Source organism: Microcaecilia unicolor, chromosome 4 (genome assembly GCF_901765095.1).
Source record: "Microcaecilia unicolor chromosome 4, aMicUni1.1, whole genome shotgun sequence".
Lineage (NCBI taxonomy): Eukaryota > Metazoa > Chordata > Amphibia > Gymnophiona > Siphonopidae > Microcaecilia > Microcaecilia unicolor.
The window spans coordinates 64,387,959-64,401,475 of record NC_044034.1 but is presented as its reverse complement, the minus strand read 5'-3'; the positions used below and the strand labels follow the sequence as shown (position 1 = coordinate 64,401,475).

The 13,517-nt window shown below is 43.3% G+C and overlaps 1 protein-coding gene across 5 annotated transcripts in view; it reads left to right on the top strand.

Moving 5' to 3' along the window:
• The window catches only part of IFT88 (intraflagellar transport 88), a 269,351-nt gene that overhangs the window by 155,902 nt on the left and 99,932 nt on the right, over positions 1 to 13,517 (top strand). For all 5 annotated transcript variants that reach the window (XM_030200295.1, XM_030200293.1, XM_030200296.1 and 2 more), the window contains one exon: positions 6,180 to 6,295. In XM_030200295.1, the coding sequence (XP_030056155.1) occupies positions 6,180 to 6,295 (116 nt within the window). The remainder of the gene's footprint in view (positions 1 to 6,179; positions 6,296 to 13,517) is intronic.

The window sequence follows — 13,517 nt, the reverse complement described above, 5'->3', positions numbered from 1 at the left end:
GTCTTAGAGAGCTATTTTTTCATCTTTATGGTTGAGCTCCTCTTGTTGGAACCTATTTTACCTTTCCTTTGATTTCCTTAGAATTGTTTTGCCCAGTTTTAAGTTTTATTGTTTTTCTGTCGTCATTGGGCCATTTTTAGGCCCTGACTTCGGTCGGCACTTTCCCTTTCCTTTTTATTGTGCCTTGCCCCTTTTTCAGGCACCATTGCATCGTTTAATTTAGCTGACGAAGTTTTTCCATCCATGTCAACAAATATTTCCAGTGGCTTCATGTGCTGAACATGTATACCCTGGACGAAAAGGAGGAACAGGGGTGATATGATACAGATGTTCAAATATTTGAAAGGTATTAATCCGCAAACAAATCTTTTCCGGAGATGGGAAGGCGGTAGAACGAGAGGACATGAAATGAGGTTGAAGGGGGGCAGCCTCAGGAAAGATGTCAGGAAGTATTTTTTCACGGAGAGGGTGGTGGATGCTTGGAATGCCCTCCCGTGGGAGGTGGTGGAGATGAAAACGGTAACGGAATTCAAACATGCGTGGGATATGCATAAAGGAATCCTGTGCAGAAGGAATGGATCCTCAGAAGCTTAGCCGAAATTGGGTGGCGGAGCAGGTGGGGGGAAGAGGGGTTGGTGGTTGGGAGGCGAGGATGGTGGAGGGAGCAGACTTCTACGGTCTGTGCCGGGGCCGGTGGTGGGAGGTGGGACTGGTGGTTGGGAGGCGGGAAGTACTGCTGCGCAGACTTGTACGGTCTGTGCCCTGAACAAGGCAGGTACAAATCAAGGTAAGGTTTACACATATGTTTGTCTTGTTGGGCAGACTGGATGGACCGTGCAGGTCTTTTTCTGCCGTCATCTACTATGTTACTATGTTACTGTATCCGGTGCAGTCGTACAGTCTCGGAGAAGAACATCCATTCTTAGTGTCTGCAGTGTCTTTGGCCTGGCCATAGCCCTACTAACTGTTCTCTGTCTTCGCATGAAGAAGAGGACCCAGCTTTCCCAAGAGGCTCAACAACAGAGGATTTTTGGAGTCCAGGTTGGAGACATCGACATCGAGCATCACACCAGCATCGGGCGCGTCGGTAAGCATGGCTGCTACTAGACCCGTAGACACTGGGTGCAGTGAAGCATCGCGTGAGTCTCCACCTGCCTCGAGGCCTCCTGCTGTGCAGGGCCTCCGGGACCGTCCATCGTCGGACCTGACTCCAAGGTGACATGAGGATTCAACATCCTCGATGGCACCGAGGAGCATTGGTTGACGCACTTTGAGCGAAGGCCATGAAGTATTGTCATTGGTCACCCTCGATACATGGTGCCAGGAGCTCTGGGGTGTCGAAAGACTCGGCACATGAGAAGCGTCAGCGCCGGGAGGACCGCTCCCCATCCATACAGCAGAGCTTGACGGATGCTCCTTACCGGGGGGATAACCTTCTTGAAGAGAAGGTTGAGGAGATCGCTGACCAAATCAAAAAACACACTTATACCAGCTATTCTCTGTCCTGCTGAGCGCCTTCTGCATCAACCTCTTCAGCTAGGAGGACTTTTGGCAAACCAATGAGAAGTTCCTACTACTATCCTAGTCGTAGGTACAACTCTTTGGCTCGCCAACCTACTCAGGCTCAACCCCAGCACGCTCATTCCCATCAACAGCATGCAGCTAAGGCCCCTGCTGTTCCCCAGGCAAAGCAACGGACAAGCTTTTGACTGGCTTCAGCAGAGCATAGCCACAATAAAAATGTCCGTCCCGGACAACTTGCCGGTCGGGGGAAGTTTAAAATTTTTTCATCAAAGGTGGCCTCTTATAATCTCTGACCAGTGGGTTCTTCAAATAGTCCATCTCGAATACGCCCTCAGTTGGCATCTCGAACCTCCAAATTGCCCACCAAGAGCTCATTCAATTAGTTCTCAGCACAGGCAGGCACTTGCAGAGGAGCTCTACACCCTTCTGAAGGCCCATGTGGTCAAACCCTTTCCACCAGGTGAAGAAGGGCAGGGATTCTATTCCAGGTACTTCCTTGTACAGAAGAAAATGGGGGATGTGTCCCATCCTAGACCTAAGGGCCCTGAATAAATTCCTAATCCCAAAAAAGGTCAAGAAAAACGATTGGCTATGCTCTCTGGACAAAGGATGCATATACTCACATCCCGATACATCCAGCCCACCGGAAGTATCTTCGGTTTTGGCTGGGAACACATGCTTTCAGTACCACATGTTGCCTTTTGGACTTGCATCAGCTCCCAGGGTCTTTACCAAATGTCTAGTGGTAGCTGCAGCATTGTTATGCAGACTGGGAGTCCGTGTTCCCATATTTCGACGATTGTCTGGTGAAGAGCACCTCTCCGGATGGAGCTCAGGAGTCTATGCAGATGACTATTCGGGTGCTCGAGCTACTAGAGCTTATTTTAAACTACCCCACGTCCCATCTTCACCCTGTCCAGTGATTGGAATTCATTGGAGCCGTGCTCAATACTCAGATGGTTTGAGCCTACCTCCCAGACACGAGAGCGGACAATCTAGTCACACTTGCGTCTAAGGTTTGAGTCTCTCAGCAGGTCACAGCTCGGCAGATATTGAGATTATTGGGCCACATGGCTTCCACAGAGTACATAACACCCAAGACGTGACTTCACATGAGATCAGTTCAGTGGACCTTAGCTTCTCATGGTATCAAGCTATGTGGAGTCTAGAAGATGTCATCCAAGTATCCCCAGAGCTTGTACACTCACTTCAGTGGTGGACCATTCGATCCAATTTGACTCTGGGACTTCCATTCCAAATTCCTCAGCCACAAAAAGTGTTGACGGCAGATGCATCTCTCCTGGGCTGAGGAGCTCTTATAGATGGACTTCATACTCAAGGAGCTTGGTCCTCCCAGAAAACAAATCTTCAGATCAATCTCCTGGAGCTCCAGGCAATTTGGAGTGCTTTAAAGGCTTTCAGAGATTGGCTATCTCACTAAATTGTTCTCATCCAAACATACAACCATGTTGCAATGTATTATACCAACAAGTGGGGTGCACCGGATCATTCCCTCTATGTCAGGAGGCTGTCCGGATGTGGCATTGGGCTCGCCTGCATGGCATTTTCCTTCAAGCCACTTATCTGGCAGGCAAAAACAATACCCTACCGACAGACTAAGGAGGATAATGCAACCTCACGAGTGGGCTTTCAATATGGGCATAGCCCACAAGATCTTCTGAGCGCGGGGCACCCCCTCAGTGGATCTTTTTGCCACTCAGATCAACCACAAGGTCCCTCAGTTCTGTTCCAGGCTTTAGGCCTACAACAGGCTAGCATCAGATGCCTTTCTCCTGAATTGGGGGACAGGTCTTCTGTATTCGTATCCTCTCATATTACATAAGTATTGCCATACTGGGAAAGACCAAAGGTCCATCAAGCCCAGCATCTTGTTTCCAACAGTGGCCAATCCAGATCACAAATACCTGGCAAGACCCCAAAAAAGTACAAAACATTTTATACTGCTTATCCCAGAAATAGTTGATTTTCCCCAAGTCCATTTAATAATGGTCTATGGACTTTTTCTTTAGGAAGCCGTCCAAACCTTTTTTAAACTCCGCTAAGCTAACCACATTCTCTGGCAACGAATTCCAGAGTTTAATTACACGTTGAGTGAAGAAATATTTTCTCCAATTCGTTTTAAATTTACTACATTGTAGCTTCATCACATGCCCCCTAGTCCTAGTATTTTTGGAAAGAGTGAACAGACGCTTCACATTTACCCGTTCAACTCCACTCATTATTTTATAGACCTCTATCATATCTCCCCTCAGCCGCCTTTTCTCCAAGCTGAAAAGCTCTAGCCGCTTTAGCCTTTCCTCATAGGGAAGTCGTCCCATCCCCTTTATCATTTTCGTCGCCCTTCTCTGCACCTTTTCTATTTCCACTATATCTTTTTTGAGATATGGTGACCAGAATTGAACACAGTATTCGAGGTGCGGTCGCACCATGGACTGATACAAAGGCATTATAACATCCTCATTTTTGTTTTCCATTCCTTTCCTAATAATACCTAACATTCTATTTGCTTTCTTAGCCGCAGCAGCACAATGAGCAGAAGGTTTCAACTTATCATCAATGATGACACCTAGATCCCTTTCTTGGTCCGTGACTCCTAACGTGGAACCTTGCATGACGTAGCTATAATTCGGGTTCCTCTTTCCCGCATGCATCACTTTGCACTTGCTCACATTAAACGTCATCAGCCATTTAGACTCCCAGTCTTGTAAGGTCCTCCCATGATTTAACGACTTTGAATAACTTTGTGTCATCGGCAAATTTAATTACCTCACTAGTTACTCCCATCTCTAGGTCATTTATAAATATAAAAAGCACAGCACAGAGCCCTGGGGAACCCCACTAACTACCCATCTCCATTGAGAATAATGACCATTTAACCCTACTCTCTGTTTTCTATCTTTTAACCAGTTTTTAATCCACAATAGAACACTGCCTCCTATCCCATGACTCTCCAATTTCCTCTGGAGTCTTTCATGAGGTACTTTGTCAAACGCCTTCTGAAAATCCAGATTCACAATATCAACCGGCTCACCTTTATCCATGTGTTTGTTCACCCCTTCAAAGAAATGTAGTAGATTGGTGAGGCAAGATTTCCTTTCAATAAATCCATGTTGACTTTGTCTCATTAATCCATGCTTTTGAATATGCTCTGTAATTTTGTTCTTAATAATAGTCTCTACCATTTCCCCAGCACCGACATCAGACTCACCGGTGGGAAAAACTTTGTTGAAACTCAACAAGATCTCGGAACTATTCTGATTGCACCATACTGGTTCCATCTTCTTCTAGAATTATCCTCCAATGAACTGTGGAGATTGGAGTGTTTTCCGACCCTCATCACACAGAATGAGGAGTCACTTCTACATCCCAACATTCAGACTCTGACTCTCACAGCTTAGATGTTGACAGCCTAGAATTTTCTTCCTTGGGTCTCTCACAGAATGTCTCCTGGGTCTTGCTGGCTTCCAGGAAAGATTCCACTAAGAGGTGCTACTCTTAAATGGAGGAGGTTTGCCATCTGGAATGAGAGTAAGGCCCTAGATCCCTGTACTTGTCCTTCACAGATCCTGCTTGAATACCTTCTACACTTATCAGATTCTGGTCTGAAGACCAACTCTGTAAGGGTTCACCTTGGTGCAATTAGTGCTTATCATCAATGTGTAGAAGGCAGACTGGATGGACCGTACAGGTCTTTATCTGCCGTCATCTACTGTGTTACTATGGAGCTCATTTTCAAAGCACTTAGACTTACAAAGTTCCATAGGTTACAATGGAACTTTGTAAGTCTAAGTGCTTTGAAAATAAGCCTCCACATTATGTAAGCCCATCTCTGGACAGCCTCTAGTTGTTAGCTTCATAAGGTGAAGGGAGTCCCCATGCTAGCCTTCATTTTAGTATAATCCCCCCCCCTCCACCACCTTTTCTTCGTTTTGCTTGCTTGTTCAGTTTACTTTGACTTGTCACTGTCTGTGGGAAGGGGAGGCTACATTTTGAGGCATTTAGGAGATGGCTCTCTTATTATTTTGGTCTACTAACCCACTTTTATAGTTGACAGGAGGATATACATATGCAATAAATAAATAAAAAATATGCCCCACAACTCCTTTCCTTTTCATGAGCCTTTTTAGTTATGATCAATTGAGTAGGTTTTATATGTTTATATGTAATGGGGGGGGGGGGGGGGGGGGGATACATTGTTTACTAAAATCATTTGGATTGTTCAGTATATTGGTTTTTGCAATGTATCATGTTTTCATTCAGTTTTGTTCCTGAATGGTTACCAAGTTTAATAATAAAAAAAAATTAATTTAAAAAGTGGAATTTTTTTGATTGCTTATTTGTGTTGCTATTGTTTTCTACAAACCTCGTGATTATGGTTTGAGTAAGTGACAGTCTCCCTTTAATCAAGTATTATAAAGCCTACAAAATGGTAAATGTGACAATATGAACTGCAAGTATTAGCAATATTTCCTGTAATAATTATAAGACTTGTACAGTTCTCTTTCTGGAATCAGTGTACACTACTACCCTTATAAGTAATGTAATTTTGGCATTTGAAAGATTGATCATGTAACTGAATGAGATAATCCAGGTTTAAGTTAATGATGTTTCTTTCACCTGTCATGTTTTGTCAGTCATATCGGCATTTCCCTTCAAACATTGAGGTCATTGAGTGGTTGGGAGCCTATTATATTGATACCCAGTTCTGTGAAAAAGCCATTCAGTACTTTGAAAGAGCTGCACTTATTCAGTAAGTAGAGAAAGAATTGTTTTACTGTCTGTTCCAGTAATTGTATGTTTTTCAATAGGATGCTGGAGACAATAACAATTGACAGTGGAGTTGTGTTCACTGATCAATTCTTAGTCTTATGTAGCATATAGATAATTTGTCTTAATGTGTGTTATACGGTATGTTTGCATAAGGGAGCCTATAAATTGTATTTGAGACTTGGGGAGAAGAAAACACTTTAAAAGTTTAAAAGTTAATTATGTGCAATTAATTATGTGCAATAAAAGCACTATTATCCAACATGCGTGGGGAATAGGCAGTGCTAGTTAATTAAATATTTATTTTTTCCCATTTCCTTTTCTGCCTCTTCTGGGAAATAGGAGGGAGTAATGACACTGGACCGGGAGAGCAGAGAAAAGTTACTCTGTTTTCAAATCCAGTTCTTTTTCTCCAGCTATATTTCTGCTCAGAAGGTGGTGCCTGGGAGAGATGCTCGTTACTGGGCCATTCTAGATTGTTAAGTGTTAGGTAATGGAACTTTTACTTTTGAAGGATTTAGGAATATTTTAGACCAGAAAACAAGCTATGTCTTATAAAGACTTAGAAATGCTTGTTGCCAGAAAACTATAAATTATAAATCTACGTAACACACATCCTCTTGACAATACTGATATCAAAAACTTCATCAATGGTCTGGACCCAACCCCAGGAGAATACCCAGCGGACCGAACCTAGTCAAACTTCGATCTCCTCACCACCGAAAAAGTCACCCAGGCAATTCATAAGTTCTCCGCCACTCACTGCAAATTGGACACATGCCCCAGCTACCTAATAAAATCCGCCCCTGACCGCTTCATAGCAGACCTCACATCCCACCTAAACTACTTACTCCAACAAGGTCTCTTCCCTAAGGAAAATGGCAACATCCTACTCACCCCAATTCCTAAAGACACCAAGAAAAACACAAGCAAACTCACCAATTACTGCCCAGTAGCATCTATTCTGCTAGCAGTCAAACTGATGGAAAGCATGGTAACCAAGCAACTCGGTGATTACATAAACAAATTCTCAGTCCTACATGAATCATAATCAGGATTTCTCCCCCTCCATAGCACTGAAACATTACACTCCTGGCCAAATTCAAGCAGGAAATAGCAAAAGGTAAAAGCATACGCCTCCTTCAATTCGACATCTCCAGTGCATTCAACATGGTAAACCATAACATACTACTAAGACTCCAAGATTACTTCGGTATTGGTGGAAACATACTTAGTTGGATGAAGGGTTTCCTAACCACTAGAACGTACCAAGTGAAATCAAACTCAAACATTTCATCACCGTGGAAAGCCGACTGCAGAGTACCTCATAGATCACCACTGTCAACGACCCTCTTCAACCTACTGATGACACCACTAGCCAAGTCCTTATCCAACCATGGCCTCAACCCATTTTTCTATGCAGATGACGTCACAATATGCATACCTTACAAACATGACCTGACAGAAATCACCAACGAAATCAAACTCAGCCTAAACATCATGGACTCATGGGTTAACGCATTTCAACTAAAACTCTATACAGATAAAACACACTGCCTCATCCTCTCTTCCCAATACAATACGAACAAACCCACAAATATAGACACCTCAAACTACACCCTCCCCATCTCAGCCTGAAAATCCTCGGCGTTACAATTGACCGTAAACTTACACTTGAGAGCCAAGTTAAATCTACAGCTAAGAAAACGTTCCACTCAATGTGGAAACTCAAACGCGTGAAACCATTCTTCCCGAGGGAAACATTTCGCAGCCTGATACAATCAATGGTACTAAGTGATGCAGATTACTGCAATGGAATCTACGCGGGATACAAAGAACAACTCATAAAGAAACTTCAGACTGCTCAAAATACTGCAGCCAGGCTTATATTTGGAAAAGCGAGATTTGAAAGCGCCAAACCCCTCAGAGAAAAATTACACTGACTACCAATCAAAGAACGTATCGCTTTCAAAATCTGCACCTTGGTCCATAAAATCATCTGCGGCAAAGCCCCGGGATACATGACAGACCTCAACACAATCAGATCAACACAAACATACCTAAATCTCCACTACCCAAGCTACAAAGGACTCAAATACAAATCAACCTATGCATCCAGCTTCTCCTACATAAGCACACAATTGTGGAATGCACTACCAAAAGCCGTGAAAACAACGTGATTCCGGAAATCACTAAAACCCAACCTGTTCAAAAAGGCATTCCCAATCGATCCAACCTAAGTGACTAAACCTTGCAACACAACGAAACCAAAGCTCGTAATAGACTCTACACAACTCTTCCTTCTACGATTCCCCAATGTGTCTATAACGCATTGGGGAACTACTACTACTACTACTTAGCATTTCTGAACCTTATTCGACCACAACAACTCTGTATTTGTTTCTCAACCGGAGATGGCGAACGCCTCTACGGTATAATGTAAGCCACATTGAGCCTGCAAATAGGTGGGAAAATGTGGGATACAAATGTAACAAATAAAAAAAATAAACACCCCCCTAAAGTGGATTATGCCTGAGCAAACTGTGTGTAAACACTTGCATTAATATCTTTGTATAGCTCATTTAAATCCCAAGGTCAATAAAGGTATTACTTACTAAGCCCGGATACAAAAAAGTACACAGAAGACCGAGCACAGGGCTTCCCAACATGAGAGCTTCAACACCAGTTCTTAAGAGAAGTACAAAGTTAGGTCATTCTTTTGTGGCTGGTGTTTGTCTGTTTCTTTGTCCTTCTGTGAACATGAAGCCCACACATTTTTTCTTAATACGATAATGTGCATGAATGAAACAAAAAGGCAGGGGATGAGAAACTGAGGGGGAGATGGTGCCAGAGCTATGAATGGTAAAGCAAGGACTGCTCAGAATAGCATTCCAGCATATGCACTTTTTTAAGCTAGCACTTGAAACTGATGACTAAAGTGGGGCCTGCTTTTCAACTGACAGGTTTACGATTTACTATTTTATTTAATTTAATTTAATTTTTATTTTTAGATTTTTATATTGCTTTTAAGTGTGATTGGTCTGGTTATGTGATTATTCCTTTCCTATTTGTATTTGTAGTTCCTTTCTTTCTCAGATTTATTAGTTTGTAAATTGTTTTGACCCATTTATTCGGATAAGGCGGTATAGGAAATTTTAATAAACTTTTAACTTTAAACTACATATGTGGCTATACAATATCTTTTGTGTACAAAATAGTTGCTGTTGCTGCTAGCACAGACCCGCATGCACATGCTTTCAGTGTGCTCTCTCATGTTAGCAGACATTTTTTGTTGCCAACTTAGTAGCATATTGTTTAGTTTTACATTGGAGCTCAACATTTTTCTTTACTTGTTAGGAAATCGTGTGCTGAACTTTAGTGCTCAGCTCTATCACTGTTTACCTCATCAGCCCCAGAAAGTGTTTTATTTTTCTGTAGAATATGTTTATTATGGCTAAACTATTAATCATCATACTATTTTAAGAATATTTTTTTTGTTGCTTTTAAAGTATTCTTTATGACTAAAAAGATGCAGATTATGAACTTAAAATGACAAATTTCATAGTCCTTGAAAAGCATTTTCCATTCATATATTTTGGATAACAATTACCTGATTCATTGCTTCATGGAATAAGAAAACTACATGCATGTACAGAAGCAATTTTATAACTTTGCTCCCGTAAAAATTCTCAAATATGCCTGATTTTATGCCTATTTGATATAGGGCCCCTAAGAATTAATGAACAGTCAAAACTGGGAGAGCATTTTAGTAGTCATCTCAGGCTCTATATTATTGGTCCATCTTCATAAATACACTCTCTTCATTTTATAAAACTATACAAAATATTTCATGACTTCAATATCAGTGCTTCATAATTTCCAGATCAAATCAAAGTTTATTCAAACAGATAAGTTTTGGTTTGATTTGGAAATTAGATTGATATTGAAGTCGTTAACTATTGCTTACAGTGCTATAAAATGAAGAGGCTCAGAGCTTGAGATGACATAAAACTTTTGAGATGTCTGCTTCATAACTGCTCTTTCAGGCCCCGATGCACAGAGCTTACCAGGAGAAATGCACAGCAAGAAAAGATTTGTGCACAAGTTAAAGTAAGCCTACCATCAACCAACAGAGCCAAAGTGTGTTTACCCTGGGAACACATACGTGACAGCCAACTCATTTTATGTAATAGAAGTGAGTGTAAACAAGACACGAATACAGTCATGATTTAAACAAGAACATAAGCATTTTATATTCTATACATTGCTTAATGGGTAACCAGTAAGTCGTATCAGAGCCAGGATGACATTGTCTGAGTGAGCCCTGCCCAATATAAGCTATGCAGCCATATGTAAAACCAGCTGCAAAGAGCGAAGAATAGAAATAGGTAAGCCATGCAACACTAGGTTCCCAAAATCCAAACAGGGCTCAGTAAGCTCTTGAACTATGACTTTGTCAGGTCCTTGCACATGGCATATTTGGAAGGTGGGATGAAGGTATGAATGACATGGTCTACCGGTGGGGCCAAGATCTCAGTTGCTTAACCTAACACTTATTCCAAGATTTGGATTGTTCCTCAACTGATAGCAAAGTACAGCTGCAGGATGACTTTTGGAAGCGAGTCTCGCCTCTATCACACAGTGAATAGTTAGAGAAAGCTTAGGACATACAGTATTTGTTTTAGAAAAATTAGCTTGGATTCTGCAAAATAATCTATTGTGTTTTTTGGAAGATCTGGTTCCCTTTTGTTAGTATGTACCAAGATAATTGGTTATAGCCAGTGTATCAGGATTTCGGTTTGTATTAAGAGCAGTCTTATTTTATTTATTTATTTATTTATTTATTTATTTATTTATTTATTTATGGTTCATTTATACCCCACAGTTTCCCACAATTGCAGGCACAATGTGGCTTACATGAATTACAAAAGTAGAGAAGTACAACACATGAATTTTACAGCAGAATAAGGAGAGAACACTAACAACAATTAGGGTGACTAATAAGCAGAATTACTAATGGAGTAAGTTTTTTCAAAAAGGAACGTTTTCAACAACTTCTTGAAAAGGTGATGATCAGATTGAGATTTTAGGTTCAGAGGTAAAGCATTCCAAGTCTTCGGGCTGGAGTAGTGAAAAGTAGAGGCAAAAAGAAGCTTGCCATATGGTGTTCATGTTCTTTTTTTTTTTTTTTTTTTTTTTAGATCTGATTGAGAGACCTGCCTGCTTATAATCGAACGAGACAAACGCCCAAGTTCCGACCTAAATCGGGAGATGGACGTTAATCTCACAAAAACGAGTAAATCCATATAATCGAAAGCAATGTTTCAGTGCGTCCGTGTCGCTCGTACGTGGACGTAAAAACGTCCAAATAAGAGGCGTGTCGGGGGCGTGTTAGGGGCGGTGATACGACGTGGGCGGGTACAACGTATAACGAATAGCGAAATGGCTCTGGTTGAGCGGGAAGATGGGCGTAATAGGATGGACCCGAAATAAAAGCGACCAGAGCAAGGGGGAAAGCGTCTTTAGACCCATTAGCGATTGTGTGTAGTTGGAGAGTGGCGATATTGTTGGTGGAAGAGCTGAAGTGGTGGTTGCAGAGAGAAAGCCGAGCGTGTTGAGTACCTGTGACGGTCGTCTGTATGCCCTGCCTCTTTTTGTGTCTTACCCTTTGACCGTTCCTTACTCCTACTCCTTTGCTCCATCGCCCCCTTCCCCTCCCCCTATCCCTCCCCATTCACTCTTCCCACGTGTATTCCCTGACCTCCGTTTGTCTCTGTGTTCCTGTACTGTTTGGCGAGTGAGTGGCCAGAGGGCGTGGTGGCTGGAAGTGAAAGATCTGTGTGTGTTGCTGTTTGTTTGACTACTAGTCCTAATACTTGCACTGGTGGTGGGGATATGGATGCACTTAATGCACTTGTGGCATGCATGCTACACGAAGAGGCCACCCACCGCAGGAGGTATTCACGGCCCCGAGTGTTTAGGCCCCGCACCACCTTCCTACAACTCACTGACCAGCAGTGTCTAACAAGGTTCAGGTTTGATAGGGCCACCATTCGTCAGCTGTGTGAGCAGCTGACACCCCTCCTTCAGCCCCAGACACGTAGGAATAACCCCATCCCTGCCCACCTCAAAATCACTTCCGCTCTCTCTGTCCTGGCCACTGGCAGTTTTCAATCCGTATTAGCTGCTAACACAGGCCTCACCCAGGCTTCTATTTCACACTGTCTCACCCAGTTCCTGGATGCCTTCATAACTCACACCTCACACTACATCACTTTCCCCACCACCCCCCAGGCCCTGCACAACAACATGGCCGCCTTCTATGCTCTTGCTAGATTCCCCTCGGTCATCGGTGTGATAGACTGCACACACGTAGCCCTCAGACCCCCCCGGGCACACGAAGCCACCTACAGAAATAGGAAGGCATTTCATTCTATGAACATGCAAGTTGTATGTGATGCCCAGGGGGAGATATTAGATGTGTGTGCCAGGTACCCTGGCTCCAGCCATGATGCCTACATCCTACAGCACTCGGGCATCTTCCGCAGGTTCGAGCGAGGGGAGTTCATTGGTGGATGGCTACTAGGTAAGTGCAACATGCATGTACCACCCATACTAGACCTCCTCCACTGGGCAACCCTCCGCCCTGGCTTCCTCCACCACAACCCACTATCCAAATCCCCCCGCCCCCCCCCTGTACCTGCTCCAAGCGATACACACTCATCTATCTCATTCTGCTTTTCTGCAAAGGTGACCGAGGCTACCCGCAGAGGACATGGCTCATGACCCCCCTGATCCACCCACAACCAGGGCCAGAAGAAACCTACAACAGGAGACATCGCAGCACCCGGGGGATCAATGAGCGCACCTTTGGTTTATTGAAAAACCGCTTCCGCTGTCTGGACCGGTCTGGAGGAGAGCTGCTCTACAGTCCAGAAAAGGTGGCCAAGATCTTTGTGGCGTGCTGCATGTTACACAATTTGGCCCAGCGCAGAGGACAGCCTCTCCCAGAGGAGCCACAGCCACCACCAGAAGAGGCCCCAGATGAGCTGGAAGAGGAGCCCCCTCCACCCCCAGCCCACAGAGCAGAGCTCAATGCCTACCAGCTTGGCGTAAGAGCAAGACAAAGACTCATTGAAACAAGTTTTAGGTGAAAGTAAGTGAACATTTATTTTTTACATTCAGTGCATGTGTGTGTTCAACCC